Source organism: Bemisia tabaci, chromosome 7 (genome assembly GCF_918797505.1).
Source record: "Bemisia tabaci chromosome 7, PGI_BMITA_v3".
NCBI classification, from domain to species: Eukaryota; Metazoa; Arthropoda; class Insecta; order Hemiptera; family Aleyrodidae; genus Bemisia; species Bemisia tabaci.
Genome location: NC_092799.1, coordinates 10,866,235 through 10,882,680, shown reverse-complemented (window position 1 = coordinate 10,882,680; position 16,446 = coordinate 10,866,235). Strand labels below are relative to the sequence as shown.

Below are 16,446 nucleotides of genomic sequence, written 5' to 3'. Positions count from 1 at the left end.
CTGCGGACCCCAGCTGGTAGCCCCTGCCTTAAAGGGGGCAGTGGAGATGGTCACCGGCCTCTGGGCGTATGAACCACCTGCTAGAAGGGCAGACAGGGCTCTGAGCTGAAGTGAAAGCAACCTGTCTAGGAGAGGCAACTCCGAAATCAAACCCTGGTCCTCCAGGTTGGGGGTTGAGTCATCGGGCTAACTCCCCGGTACTTGTAAAACGTTTTACTGTTAAACGACCTAACAATACAAGCCTCGGTACCACTAGAACTAAACGGACACGTCGACAAAAATTGAGAAAACGGACAATGGTATTTGGGACGTGGAATGTCCAAGGCATTTCAAATAAGTTACCGGAAGTGATATCGGAGATTCAGAAACTTGGAGTGGATGTCGCTGTTCTTACTGAGACCAAGAAAAAAGGGCACGGGTCAGAGAATTACGGTGACTATGATCTATTCTACAGCGGCGTAGCCAAAGATCAGCGTGCTCAGCAAGGAGTAGCAATACTTTTGCGGAGAAGCCTACGTAAGTTCGTGGGCACTTGGGAGGCCGTCAACCAGCGCATTATCAAAATGAACCTTAACCTGTACGGACATAAGATCACGCTGCTCGGAGTATACGGTGTAAATGATGATGCCACTGTCGCATGTAAGGACCAATTCTTCGAAGATCTGAATGATGAAATACTGAACGTTGGTGCTGGCAGGGAAGCCATTCTTATGGGTGATTTGAACAGCAGAACGGGACGACGAGTAAACTGTAAAGTTGTTGGACCGTTTGGGGAGGATGCTGTTAATGATAACGGTGATCGGCTCATCTCAATTTGTTCTCAAACTGAGATGAAAATTTTGAATGGCTTTTTTCAACACAAAGACATCCATAAGTATACCTGGGTCCAGCCAACGCGAGGATTGAAATCCATCATCGATTATGTAATTGTAAAGCACACTACTAAGTTGAAATTGCAGCAAGTTAGAGTGTGCAGGGGACTCTCTTGCGGCAGTGATCATCATTTCCTCCGAGCAGATATAGCGTTTCCCGTTAAAGGGATTAAAGATAAAGAGCCAATGCCTGAGCAACAGCAGAGTCAGGGAACGCAAAATCATGAAGTATGGTATAACATCGAAAGTTTGGAGCACCCTAGTGTCAAGGCTCTGTATCGGAAACGCTTAGATGAGAAGCTGGGGGATGGACTCTCGGGTACCACGGAAGAGCAATATCAGTTCATCAAAGATTGTATCCACTCTGCAGCGAAAGAAGCCCTAGGTGTTCACAAAACCAGTAATAAATACCAGCATCCTTACTGGTGGGATGAAGAAATTGAAGACGAGATAAATCTTAAGAGGCAAAAACACCTTATATTTCTGTCGTCTAAAAAGACTGAAGATAAAGTTGCTTACAGGAAAGCTCAGTCTAAAGTTAGGAGCCTCATAACACGGAAGAAGAATGAAGCTTGGGAAAGCAACTGTTCTAGAATTAACACCTACCTAGGGGGGAGAAAAAGTGCTGAGAGCTGGAAGTTAATTAAAGGTTTACGTAGAGACATGAAGCGCGACATCGTTTCTCCGATATCACTTAAAAAACTGGAGGATCATTTTAAAGATCTTTTGACGGAAAGGCGCCCAGAGTTTCGAGACAACAGCACGGACAACGGAAGAATGAACAACTTGGAGATCCACACTTGTGACATAATTAAAGCGGTTAAAGAGCTAATTAATGACAAAGCACCGGGTCCTGGTGGGATTCCTGTCGAGTTGGTCAAGTACGGGACTGCCAAGCTCTTTGAGTGCCTCAGAAAACTGATGCAACAATGCATCAGGGGTGACGAGGTACCAAGGGAGTGGAAGGAGTCTTGGATCAAGGCCATCTACAAAAAGAAGGGAAGGAAGGACGACTGTAACAACTACCGGGGGCTCTCAGTGACCGGGACAATAAGCAAAGTGTACGGGAAGATACTGAAAGCGAAGATCGAGGACGAATGGCAGGATCACGAAGCAGAGGAGCAGGCTGGTTTTAGAGCTGGCAGGTCTACGATAGATCACCTCTTTGTTATTGTCCAGGTCATTGAGAAGAAAATGGCCGTAGCTCAGGAACTGCATTTAATTTTTGTGGATCTCCAGAAGGCGTATGACAGCGTGCCGTTGGTGAAACTTTGGGAGGCCTTGGAAAAATCGAATTTTAACGGGGGGTTGATTGACGCTGTTAAGCGATTTTATAAAGGGAGTTTTACCAAAGTTAAGTGCCATGGGGGGTTGTCAGCGGGATTTTATGTGACTAAGGGTTTAAAACAGGGATGTTGTTTGTCGCCAACATTATTTAAAATTTATCTCGAGTGCGTGCTAAAAGAATGGAAAAAGAAATGCTCTGGTATGGGTGTCCCCTTGGGTGATCTCGAAACTCTGTTTACTCTGTGCTTTGCTGATGACCAGGTGGTGGTTGCTCAAGATCAAGATGACGCGGAATACATGATGCGCAAGCTAGTAGAAGAGTATCGGAAGTGGGGTCTGGAAGTCAGCATATCCAAATCTGAGAAGATGACTTTTGGCGGTGATCAGCAAAGCATTGAGTTGGAGGATGGGCAGCAGATCAAAGGCTGCGAGCACTTTAAGTACTTGGGAGTGCGGTTGACCCAGGATGGAAGGACGGATCAAGCTATCAGGGAAAGGAACACCTTAGCAAGGAAGGCTATAGCGATGTTAAATGGAATCCTCTGGGATCAGCGGATTTCCAAAGATAACAAGAGGAGGATATACAACGCTGTAGTCAAAAGTATATTAACATACGGATGTGAAGTTTGGCAGCTGAAGAAACGGACACAGGATATGCTAAGAGCAACGGAGATGGATTTCTGGAGAAGGTCAGCAGGAATTTCTAGGAGAGATCGGGTCCGTAATGATAGAGTGCGTCAGATAATGGAAGTCGAAAATGACATCGTGTTCGACGTCATGACCAAACAACTTGTTTGGTATGGTCATGTCAATAGGATGACGGAAGAGAGGCTGCCAAAAAAGATGCTTGATTGGGTTCCTCCTGGGAGGAGACGTAGGGGACGCCCAGTGAGAGGTTGGCGACAGGGGGTGTTAAATGAGATAAGAGATTGTCAACTCCCTGATGACCTGTGGGAAGACCGAGCTTTGTGGCGATTAGGCGTCGCACAGCGCCAAAGAGCGCTATAAAAGCGACTCATATATATATATATATATATATATATTATACATTCTTGTTTAAAATATAGAATTGTTTGAGTTAATTTGGCAACCTTGAAACAGAGTCTCGTTTCCTCGTCCGGGAAACGATGACATATCTGAATGCTTGAATTCGTACCTTGTCTGGTGGTCCATTCAGGTAACTGATCCTTATTGAATTTTTCTTTAGAGTGACTATTCAAGGAGATAGAATAAGCGATTATGTGACCGAGATTGATCGAATCCTGTCCCAAGGATTACCAGAGCTGCTCATGTGTTTCCTACCGAATAACAAGGCAGATCGCTACGCGGCGATAAAGAAGAAATGCTACGTAGACCGCGCAGGTGAGGAAAATGGGATCCTATAAACTTCATTATTTACTAACCAAACGTACAGGTTACTTTACAGCGCTTCTCGTCATTTTAGACACATTTTCGCCACCGTTATCGAGCCTATATCGAAGAAAAACACTTCGGGAAATCGAGCACATTTGCATTTATACATGTATAGTATGTCGGAGTTTTTTGCCAACGTGCGTTAAAACTTCAGCATAAAGCAAAAAATCTCAATATAGAGGGAACAAGCTCATTTGGGCACAGTTTTCCCTCAATGGAGAATGGAGATGCTGCATGTGTGAGGGATTTGCGATTTGACCGTTGATTCTTATGTAAAAGTTCGCGAGAAACACGATGGTGCCACTGCGTTTTCTCTGAAATCATCTCCCAAGCTCAAAAAAAGCTCTCAAGTTGAGGCCAAAATGGAGGGGATATCCCACCCTACCCTGAGAGTCCACCTCTACATCAAGACAAACTCTCCATGCAAAGATAGGGAGCAAATACATTAGCAGGGTTGCCGTGTTTTCAGTTTTGGAGTCCCCAAATAAAGTGGCAACCCTGTCTAACGTATTTGCTCCATGCTCCCTATCTTTGCATGGAGAGCTTGTCTTGATGTAGAGGTGGACTCTCAGGGTAGGGTATCCTCCATTTGGCTCACTTGAGAGCTTTTTGACTTGAGTTGATTCAAGAACCAGTGGCACCATCGTGTTTCTCGCGAACTTTTACATAAGAATCAGTAGTCAAATCGCAAATCCCTCACGCATGCAACATCTCCATTAGATATGCTGTTTGGTGCAACACTAGTTACGTCCATTCAGGAGGGCAACTGCAGACGCGTTTCGGCCTTGTTGAGCCAATCCTCAATGCAGGGCAGCCTCCTGAGCTTTTTCCCTCTGTATTGAGATGTTCAGCTTTATGCTGAATTTTTAACGCACGTTGATAAAAAACTTCAACATACTGTCTTACGACCCGTGCGTCTACCGCTATCAGTTTGTCTATACATGTATGTTCCAAAATGCTATTGTACATCTAATTTTTACCAGGGATGCCGGATGAGAGCCCTTTTGGGAACACCAGTAGATCCACGCCAGAAGTCCATCTCTGTCGTCTTTCAAACCCCCTGAATCTGCCGCGCTGTTCCAACGGTCATACCTCACACCCGCATGCGATCGATAATAATTAAACGCATTTGTGAAAAAAAGTCTATCTATTTGAGTATTCTACGAGGGCGTTTATTGAGTCAATTCTTCACGGAGCTATTCTTTGTCTTGCTTCCGATCTGCTCTGTAACAGGATTTTCTCGCCAACACAAAGGTTTATTTTCTTACATTGAGATCATTATCCATCGGATAAATTTCATTGTGCGGCTCTCTAATTTATTGAGCACTGAATTCGAGTCTAAAAGGCTTAGGATAAAATATCTACGAAATAACAAAATTCAGTCAAGAAGAGAAATAATTTTTTCTTCACCATAACAAACTAATAACCCTTAATATGATTGTAATCAGTTGTGTTTCAAAAGTTGGCAACATTGTTATCCTCCACTTAAATGTATGTAGGACAATCAGTTCTTGGTGAACCAACTTGCCTAATCTAAAATCCAGTTGAGCACGGGGGAGAATTTCATGAGCCGTCGCGCCGCCCAGTCGCGGCACACTATGGTCCAAAACTCAAGAATAGGAAGGAATAAGTCGGATAATAACTAAAAGATCACAAAAGTTTCGTAACTAATGTTTTTTGAGTCGCTAATTTCGAATTTGATGTCTAATTGCCTACATTTTAACACCCTGAACCACAAATTGTGGGCAAGTTTATGGCACGCTACGGCGCGGCGTGCTGCCAGCTCGAAACGCGCACTGACGCCTACAAACCTAAGGGGATACTTCAAGCATTGCGCAATGCTTGAAGTATCCCCTTAGGTTTGTAGGCGTTAGTGCGCGTTTCGCGCTGGCAGCACGCCGAGGTTCTCCCGGCGGGCGGGTGGTGAACGATTTCTTGCGGGGAGAGCTCCCTGGCGAAGAAACTCGTATATCGTGTAATTTTTTTTTCAACTTTTCGACTTGTAAAATTACACACTGGTCGTGTGACGTAGTTAGTGAACCCTCACCGCTAGATGAAGTGTAATAATGAAAGGCGGGTCGTGCGCCATGCGCGTTGCGGACGGCGCGCAGGGCGGCTCATGAAATTCTCTCCTGTGCTCTGTCGTCTAAAATCTATATTTTTAAAGGACTTAAATGGAGGAGCAAGACTGTTGTCAACCTGCAAAATCGCCACCGATTGTAACCATAGGTCCCCGTCTTGCCTGCAAGCGCAGATTTTGAATTTTTCACGTTCTTTCATATATTTTCAGTGGCGAACCAGGTCATATTGGACAGAACTACCCAAAACAAAGGCGCGCTGAGTATTGCCACAAAAGTAGCGATTCAGATGAATTGCAAAATGGGTGGTGCTCCTTGGGCTGTGCCAGTCCCTCTGAAGGTGAGTAACTGTCTCAAAACAGAGCTGGTAAACTGAAAGCGTTCATCAGTTGCCAGGAGCCTTCTAAGTAAAAGGGATGCAATGCTTTATTTCAAGTTATTTTTCAGAGCTGTTTCTCATGAACGGCGATTTTAACGGTGGAACTGTCGCGAAAGGACACCTTCATGAACAGGGTCTGATTTGCCAAATTTGAGGTCACAAATTTCAACCGTTGAGCAAAGACCGGTAAATCGCATATTCGGCTGCTAAATTAAGCGCGTGGTTCTAGATATGGAAATCAATCTTTCAGGGGGATAGCAGTACGATTTTCTTCACTTGTGCCCTTTCGCTCCATCGTGGCTCAACTATTCTGCGGGCGATAGCGACGAGTGCCTTTAAGTGCAAAAATGAAGTTCTGAGAAAACGGGCTCAAAAGCCTCTGAACGGAAAATTTTATTGAAAGAAGCCTCCGTTCTTTGTCAAATTGCCACTAATCGTCCGGAAGACTCCTAGAAATCGTATGAATGATTAAAAATCGACTGATTTTATTTCCATTACATAAAAAAGGGTATTTTTCATTTTCATGCTAGGTTATTGTTAGGCAAGACAGCCGTAAGTGCTATCTTCTGCATGCTTTCGTGGTTGCGTTTTGGACGCCAGAAGAGAACGGCACTTTACTGGAAAGCACTGTTTTCATTGGCTCTCATGCATCTACGGCTGTCTTGAAAAAAAACTGTGTCATTTTTTGTGCACTTACGGTTTTTACATACGTCTCGTTTTCATTAAATTAGGATGAATTTTGCTGTTTTAGCTGTCTCAGTAATTTCATCTAAAAGAGTTTAGACGAATTTTGAAGAAAACTCGATTTCGAAAATTTTGCACTTACGGCTCTCTTCGCTATCACGGCAGATGTGCTAACTGAATGCGGGATATATGAGCCGCGGGCATGGGACGAGAGCGTTGTGGACAGGGCTCATGAGTTAATGACCAACGAGGCGAGCTGCACGACGGCATCCATCTCCGTTGACGTCACTGGCGCTTTATTGTTCTCATTCACTCTTATACGGGCAGAAAACTGACGAGCACACTCCGTGTTTCTCACCTCCATATAAATCTGTTTGATAGAAGTAGGTCCATTTTGCACATTGAGTTATAACACAATCTAGACCGCGCACCAGGATCGACTTTAGGCAGGGGAGGTAAGACAGCTAGGGGGTAAATCAGGGGAAAGACGCGCCTTCAGCTTAGTTGATACATCCGAATATACGAACTAAGTGTTACCCTTATCAGGCAACGGCACTGGCAAGGCTGGCATTTCCATTGTCTCGGTACATATCGCCGGTACACTTGCTGGGTGTTGCTGGGTTGCCTATCGTCTCGCCTGAAGGACCTCTAGTCTCGCCGAAACTTCCTAATGCGCGGTCTAGATTGTATTATACGTCAATGATCTTGCATGTCTATTTATTGCCTGCGACCGGATTGCAGCATCTGATGGTGGTGGGTTTCGACGTGAACCACGACACGAACCAGAAGGAGCGCTCGTTCGGGGCCCTGGTGGCCTCGCTCAACAACTCCTACTCGCGCTACTTCAGCGCCATCTCGGCGCACAAGGACGGGGGCGAGCTCTCGCGGGACTTCTCGCTCCAGATGGCGGCGGCCCTGCGGCAGTACAAGCAGGCCAACAACGCCCTCCCCGAGCGGATCGTCATCTACCGCGACGGCGTCGGCGAGGGGCAGATCCCCTACGTCAAGGACACCGAGATCGCCGCCGTCAAGCACGTCCTCCCGCAGATCTACGCCGGCACCCAGGTCCCCAAGCTCGTCGTCGTCGTCGTCACCAAGAGGATCAACACCCGGATCTTCACCGCCAGGGGCCGGAACCCCGAGCCGGGCACCGTCGTCGATGACGTCATCACCTTCCCTCACAAGTAAGTCCTTTGCATAGAGTACATAGAGTCGTAATGTAAATGGGAAAGCTGGCGCCATATTCTGCTCGACGAATTCCGAGCCCGGTGTGCGCCGAGTTCGGGTCGTTTTTTCGATACATTTTCGATCCAAAATGGCGGTGTGGAATACGTGGTAATTCCTATCTCCTTTGTTGTTGTTGTTGTTGTCATCGGATGGCCGGGTACCCGTGTATCACAAACAATCGATTAGGCCTTGTCCACACGAACGCGGTTCGCGGAAACTCAGTTCGAGGAACTTGTTCCCGGAACAAGTTTTTTGCTGAGCTGAAACTTATTCCTCCAAAACCTGGAATTTCCCCCGTGCTCCGAGCTTCTAAATATGTTTCTTTTGATGTGAATTTGCTTGTTTTTGTTTTTCACGTCCTTTACATATGATCTTGACATTTATTTTTGTTACTTTGGCGGTCATAATAATCCATTATTTTGCAATAATTGTATAGTTTTATTGAAGTTCCGGTTCCAGTTCGGACGAACCCGTGTGGACAGCATGCCTCGTTTCAAGGAATAAGTTCCGGGAACTGAGCAAGTTCGAGGAATAAGTTCCGCGAACTGCGCTCGTGTGGATAAGGCCTTAGGTATGTATCAAAAAAGTGACGCCGGGTCACTCAGGAGTCTCGGAATTCGGGATATGGAAAATGCTTAAAAGTGGCGCCAGCTCTCCCATTACATTACGACTCTATGTACTCTATGGTCCCTTCGCAACGGAGAAAAATCCACGGAAAGAATAGAACGTTGCTTTACCAATTTTCATGTTAAAAAAATGTGTGATAGGTATAAATGGACGTATTTCTGTCATACGGAACTAAGCGCCATCGGAGGAGGATAAGATTAGTACCATTATAGAAGCTATAAATATAATTAAAATTTTTAAAAATATTACTTTTTTTTTTGGATGTAGAACTGGCTATAAAGTATAATTCTAGGAAGGTAGAGGGGGCCAGGGGGGCTTGGATTGGCGGCGGAATCAGGTGTTGGGTTCATTCCGTCCTATACTCGCGATGCTTTTCCATGGCGCTTAGTTCCGTTTGACAGAACGTGCTATCCGGCATTCTAAATTCCTCAAAAGGAATACAATTTGGCGCTTAGTTCCGTTTGACAGAAATACGTCCAAATGAATGAATGAATGAATTTATTCTCGTTTTAGTGTAGGTACGATATATAACAACAGACAAATAGGTATTAAACAAAAAAACAAAAAACGAAAATACCTAAAACACCCACTAATGGCACTTGGCCATTGTGTCGGGTGGAGCCTCTTTGTTTGATTTTATTTTGTCTCATTATTCCCCCTTTTTGTCCCTTTTTCCCCTTCTTTTTATTATTTTTTTACCCGCTTCTCCCTTGCTTATCACTCATCGCAACGGAAATACGTGGTTTCGCACTTCGGCCATCGTATTCTAAACTTCTCTTTAAAAAAAAAAAATGTTAGGAGAATTGTGGTAACGTTTCAATGCCTTTATTCATCATTCAATATTGAATATTATTTACAGGTACGATTTCTTTTTGGTTTCGCAAACAGTCAGACAAGGAACTGTGAGTCCTACTTCTTACAACGTCATTCACGACGAGTGTGACTTCGCGCCGGACCACCTTCAGCGATTAACCTACGCTCTCACCCACCTGTATTACAATTGGAGCGTGAGTATTTTTTCCACCGTGACCCAATATTTTGCTTTCAATTCAGCATGATCATCCATATTATCTTTACAATCCCGCTCTTCAAATAGAGCTCTTGCATGCACTAAGGATTAGCGATTTGGGTTCTTTCTCTCGAGTCACACAGTAAGATGAAACAACCGACATAATGTGTTAATATGGGAACTAGAACACAAAGTATTCTAAATAGTGTTTGGTTGGTGTTTCTTTGAGTTGCATTGACCAGATCTTTGGGTTGAGAATTTTCAACCACGTTAACAATCGGACGCAAGCCACGAGGATCAAACCTTGATCACAGCATTAAATGGATCACATTTTGCAATAAGGAACCACTATTTCTGGCCCAATTTAGAAATAACATACACACCATTGGTTTTCCCAAGCAGATATGTGCTTTTATGGGAGAGCTCGAGATAATTGCCCATCGAGAGCAACAAGAGTACATTCGTTCAGCAGAACACTTTCTTTATTCCCATGCCTCAGACTAACCTACAGTTTTGGTCGATTTAACCAAAAATTTGGTCAATTAATAGAGTTTCTTCGGGTGATCTGACCGAAATAAAGCTAACTCAAAGTAAATCCATAAACACGGATTTTTTTTCAACGGGCCAAAGGTAGCGAGAAATACGATGATGCCAGTGGGTTTTTCTGGAACGAACCCCCAGCTGAAAAAGCTCTAAGAGTTGAGACCGTAAACCGAAGAGAATTGACTGCGTTATCGCGAGAGTTAACTCTACATAAAGTCAAATTCTCCATACACAGATGAGGAGGAAATACGAGGTGCGTTCAAAAAGTTACCGTACTGATGCCACCCTATGACCTTAAAAATGGTCCAATTAAGCTCAACTGGGACTTATTTGAAAGCTTATACTCTCACAAGTACAGTGGTTTTTAGTTTTTTTTTAAAAATACTTATCAGTTTTTGCACATACAGCGTCAATTCTACGGCGGTATATTTTACCCGCTCGATGTTACTCTACAAACTGATGGATTGATCCAGGTGACGAATCCATTTCTACACTGAAAAAAAAAATCTCAGTGTATTTACTAAGAAAAGGGTAAAATTACCGAGAATTCAGGGTTCTATTTGATCCCAGTTTTTTCTTGGTAAAATTACCATTTATGGAATTGGTAATTTTACCGAGAAATCTCGGTAAAATTGTTGAACTTTCTCGGTAATTTTACTGGACCTTGGTAAAAACGCCAATATTTTTTATCGACTATGGTAAGAATTACCGAGCTAAAATGGCAAAGTTTTTGGAGGAATTGATTACCAATAAAAGAGGTATTCTTACTTGAAAAAAAAACAGTAAAAATACCGGTTTCTAGGTAAGCTTACCAGTCTGTCTTGGTAAAATTACCAATAATTGGTAAAAAAAGTAAGATGGTAAAGGTACCAACGGACCTCGGTAGAAACGCCGAGAATTTTTTTTCAGTGCAGTGGTTTTTAGTTTTTTTAAAAAATACTTATCAGTTTTTGCACACACAGCGTCAATTCTACGGCGGCATATTTTACCCGCTCGGTGTTACTCCACAAACTGATGGATGGATCCAGGTGACGAATCCATTTCTACTACAAATTTCTACAATTTATATAATGGTAGTGCGGGCATCTTCTATAACAATTGCACGAACTCTCTCCACATTTGCTCCATTCTCAGAAGTCGTAGCCCGATCTTTCCTCATCTTCGTTTGCCGTCCTCTCCTTGAGGAAACGCAAATGCCACTCAAAGCGCTGGCTCCGGCCCATCGCATCATCACTCGCTTGATCAGGTCAAAAGTCTCCTTCGCAGATTTTTGCAAACGCACACAGAATTTTATGTTCACATTTTGCTCAACTGTAGGGAGTACTTTCGCGGAAATCAAATCGACAGAGCAGAACTGCCGTGCTAAGGAGAAACGTCGTATGAACATTCGAGAGTTGCCGAATTTCTTCTGATAAAATGTGTATTTTTGAGGAGATTTGTGAATATTTTTCCTTGAGATCTTCGGGAACTTTAGGTGAAATTGCGAACAAAATAATCTGAAAATTTGGGAGAAAAATAATCATAAGTGTTCTCGAAAAGTTGTGCTTAATCGAAGAAAATTTGGCAACGCTTGAAGGCTCACACGGCGTCCTTCCTTAGCATGGCAGACTGAAATACACTGAACTGACTTAGTCGCCGATGAAAATTGAAATGAGGTCGGACACCTGCATCATTTGGGCGTATTTCTATCAAACGAAACTATGTGCATTAAAACATGAGCCCTGCGACCTATAAGAATAAATGCATTACAGGGCTCACGTCACAATGAACATAGTTCTGTTTGATAGATATACGTCCATTTGGAGTTTGAAATGGCCCTAATCAGCTAAAATTTGGTGCGTTATATCGTGTAAGTATGCCACATATAGATTTGATTCTTATCAGCGTCCTCATTGCACGCACGTGTCTTATCAACCACCTCAGGCTCAGGTATGGACCTTGATGATTATGTCCTCCAACATAAAATTGCCGATCGGGTGAAACATGCCGCCGTAAAAATGCTGCTTTCAAAAAAAGGTATGACTCTGAGACCCATAAAAAATGGCTCGGAGATCGATATAATTTCTAACCAAAGTGACTTACCGTCTACAGTATGGCTTTCTGAGTCATACTTTATTGGTCGTGAACCTATAAGCATGGCTCCACGAACTATATTTTATGGCTAAATGATCCATAACTCGGCCGGTAAGTCACTCTTCCCATACTTGTTTTGTGAGTGTGTGTAAAAACCAATGCATATTTTTCAAAAAACTGAAAATCATTGTTATTGTGACAGTATAAGCTTTTGAATGAGCTCCAGTTGAGCTTGATCGGACCGTTTTTAAGGCCAGGGCGGCATCAGTCCGGTAACTTTGTGAACACATATTGCTCGTACAATACTGCCGTGCTAAGGAAAAACGCCGTATGAGCCTTCAGGCGTTGCCAAATCCCCCTCGATAAATCACGAATTTTCGGGAAAATGTGTAAAAAAATTTCGGAGGGCCTCGCTTATAATTTCGTCTAAAGTGCCTGAATATTTCAAGGAAAAGTATCCATTAAATTCTTCAAAAAGAAATATTTCCTGAGAGGCAATTTGGTAACATTCCTTAGCACGGTAGATTAGCAGGGTGATTTTAAAAATCGAAAATTGAAAAAGAAAAAAAATTTACATGATTTACTAGTTTCTCCACCAGGGAGCTCTCCCCGCAAGAAATCGTTCACCACCCGCCCGCCGGGAGAACCGCGGCGGCGGCGCGGCGTGCTGCGCTAACGCGCACTAACGCCTACAAACCTAAGGGGATACTTCACGCATAGCGCAATGCTTGAAGCATCCCCTTAGGTTTGTAGGCGTCAGTTCGCGTTTCAAGCTGGCAGCACGGCGCCACGCCGCGCCGCAGTGTGTCATAAACTCCCTCACAATTAATAGGTCAGGGTGTTACAATCTTGGCAAATTGACATCAAAATCGAAATTAGCGACAAAAGAAAAGAGGAAGAAGAAAAAAAAAAGTTTCAAACTGCGTTCTTCCTTAGCACGGCAAAAGAGCTTTCTGTTGCGTTGACTTTTTTCAGTCGGGAAATAGAATAACAATCCTTGCCACATTTTTGTGTACGTCAAAGACGCGGTCTTTTCGTCAAAATAGACGCATTTAGTGGTGACGTCACGGAAAGAGACTGTCGTCTCGATATCTCGAAAGTCGAAAGTGCCTCAACAAACAAACATAACCTACAAAACGGACAATTGACGAAAGAATGCTAAAACTAGCCTGAAACTAAACAATTGATCCATGGGACTTTAAAATTATGAAAGCTATCTATGTACCAAAACGATGGTATAATAAGCTCGAACATCATACATGGTCATCAAGCGAATCCTTCCACCCCCCTGCCTATATCCCGCGGATACCCCTATGTTCCTTTGTTGGGGCACGTTTCGACTTTCGAAATATCGAAATTATATCAAGATGTGACGTCACACTAAATACGTCTATTCATTTGTCTAAATCCGGCGGACCTATGATCATCTCTTTTCCCTTTGAATCTTATTTTCCAGGGCACTGTTCGAGTCCCCGCTCCATGCCAGTACGCCCACAAGCTGGCCTACTTGGTCGGTACGTTACTACATCAATCCCCGTGCGACGGGATGAAGCAGCTTCTGTATTTCCTGTGAAAAAAGGAACTCATTATTTACCTTTCTTTTACTTTTTTACTCTGTGGCCCAACTATCTTTGCGTGATCAAGCACAGCCGATTTAACCAAGCGACTTTTTAAGCTATCGGCACGGTCAAGTGCCGTAAAAATCCTCCATACCCCACTATAGTTCACCGAAAAAAAAAAATGAACTTGATTTAACATTCTGGACGTGAATAAAGTGCGCGAGAACTTATAAAATGCCGAAATACCCGCCACAGCAGTTAGTTTTACATCTTGGCACTGCTAAAGTAACTGCTGTAGCTGGTAATTCAGCGTTTTATAGTTGTCGCACACTTTTTTTTACATCCAGAATGTCGAATCAACTTCACTATTTTTTCGGTGTTTCGAAAATTATTTACGTAGATTTTTACGGCTCTAGAAACATGTTTAGGTTCTTTGCCTTGCACACGAGGAACTTTCTTGAATGCAATACTTTCTTTGTAAAACTATATTATCCGTTTTTCTTCCTTCTTTTCTATATTTTCAGAATAAAATGTATTTAAGTTTTCATTAAATCAAAACATTGAATGTATTCATCGTTTCTGAATTGCTTACGTGCCATCTAATGTGATGCTTTTTACGCATTTAAATAAACTTAAGGGTGTTTTATGGGTTATTCTTGACTTATTCTGCATTCGTATCTCTATAAATATTTTCTTTCCAATGGCTATTGAAGTGTTCTCATGCATGATAACCCGATTGTAATAACTGCCACAAGACAGTTATTGTGGTGAATTCAGGGGGGAGGGGGGAATAAAACATGATCCCCAATTCCCCTCCCATGGGGCTAAAAATAATAAATTAGTTATTTCATAAAGAGAGTTTTAATTTAAAATTTTTATTGAAAACTGAAGCCACCACTTTCGGAAGTTTTTTTAACTTCTGTAAAAGTGTTTAAAAAAGATGAGAGCCGCATTTGACGCACATGGTGGGTGGGAAAAAAAATAAAACTTCCGGGTCATATACTCCGCGTCATCGTGATCTTGACTTATGACTACCTGGTCGTCAGCAAAGCATAGCGTGAAAAGTGTTTCTTGGTCATTCAGAGGGACGCCCATTCCGGCACACTTTCTTTTCCATTCCTTTAGAACGTGCTCTAGATATATCTTAAATAGCGTCGGTGACAACTCATTAATAACACGAGAAATAAGTCACTCCAACTATTTTGACTCTCCGGTAGTGGTGCTGCATACCTGAGAAAATGAAGGAACTTTGATACATTGCGGTGATCTTCAACGGAGCAGTTAAATTTTGACCGCGTTTAGCAGAGAGGAACCAAGTCACATCAGCTATTGCCAAATTTAACCGGGCAATTCAATTTTTTTACAAGAGAACGTTTGTGCGGATCCTTTTGAAAATTTGAAGGAATTCGCTTTGGGCTATGCAGAAATTTCACTGCAAATTTCACAAAAATCTGCACAACCGTCAGTAAAAAATTAAATGTTGCAATAGCTAATGTGACTTGGTTCCTTTCTGCTTAACGCAATCCATTGAGAGCGCTCACAGAGTTTCAGACCTTATCTAGTAGCTCATTGCTAATGGAAAATGCTTTACATTTACTTGCAAATGTTTTTGCCCGAAAGAGAGCCGAATTTTTTAAGTTTAAGTCTGTAAAAATTTCAATTTTTGGCCAAGTGTCCAAGTAGCACAGGTTGAAATAATTTGCAGTTACGAGGTAAAACCATTTCTGATGCGTTGGAATGCTGTAAAAGTTGCCTAGCTACAAATTGATTGAGATTTTCTTTAATATTGAAACAATTTGCAGTTTCTTTCTTCAGACTACAAAATGCCTATATTTGTGTTACGTGTAATTTATTTTATTTATGGTTTAAAATCGGCCTTTATTGGTCGATTAATATTAAAATATTGTAATTTAGACGCACCTCCCTCTCCCCATGGAAAATTATTTCTCATCTCTTTCTTCCATTCTTGCTGCGTCACTAAATTCTTGCAATTGATGGACCGCATTGATGAATTCTGCAGAAATTAAACCCTTTCACCGTTAAAATGCCTGTATGTTGGTTGTATTTAAAATTGGTGCAGGCATAGTTACATAATCATTACGCGGAGAAGTATATCCACTCACGTACAAAATATAATTTGGAGAAGAAAGTTTGAATCAACATTCCGCTGAAAACTGGTAGCGCTCTCAGCCGGGGGTGTTAAAAAGTATCGGGGTAGTAATCCAAGCCAAGGTCTGTAGATGGAGCCAGTAGTTCTGCATATTGAGTCTGTCTCACCTTGCTTCGTGCATCTCTCGTGTTCTCCCCCACAGTTTACACCTTGAAAAAATGATACTGTTTTAAAAAATAAGAGAGGGCTCGATAAAAAATAAAATTTACCGATAATACGCATACGAATACCTACTAAGAGAGAGAGAAAAAAATTATATTGCTCTGTAAACTATCCCCTCGAACTTCTAAATTTTATTTTTGGCTATCCGGGCGAAAAATGAAAGCAACAATTTTTTCCAAAAAAAAAATAAATAAATAAAAAACATGTGAATCTGAAAAATCTGTCTTTTTTTCTTTTTAAAAAAAATTAAATTTACCCAAATGGAAATTCTTTGTGGGTATTTTTTTAAAATAAAATTTACTAGACATAAAATTTATGTAAAAAAAAATAGATCCAATACTTCAAAAAGATCTATTGTACAAA

General features: G+C 42.3%; 1 protein-coding gene across 2 annotated transcripts in view; it reads left to right on the top strand.

Moving 5' to 3' along the window:
* LOC109035364 (piwi-like protein Siwi) overlaps positions 1-14,404 on the top strand; it is a 53,455-nt gene extending 39,051 nt beyond the window's left edge. For both annotated transcript variants that reach the window (XM_019048964.2, XM_019048965.2), the window contains exons 11-15: positions 3,367-3,521; positions 5,863-5,990; positions 7,455-7,897; positions 9,427-9,574; positions 13,649-14,404. In XM_019048964.2, the coding sequence (XP_018904509.2) occupies positions 3,367-3,521; positions 5,863-5,990; positions 7,455-7,897; positions 9,427-9,574; positions 13,649-13,765 (991 nt within the window). In that variant the 3' untranslated portion in view covers positions 13,766-14,404. The remainder of the gene's footprint in view (positions 1-3,366; positions 3,522-5,862; positions 5,991-7,454; positions 7,898-9,426; positions 9,575-13,648) is intronic.
* Positions 14,405-16,446: the final 2,042 nt, after the last annotated feature.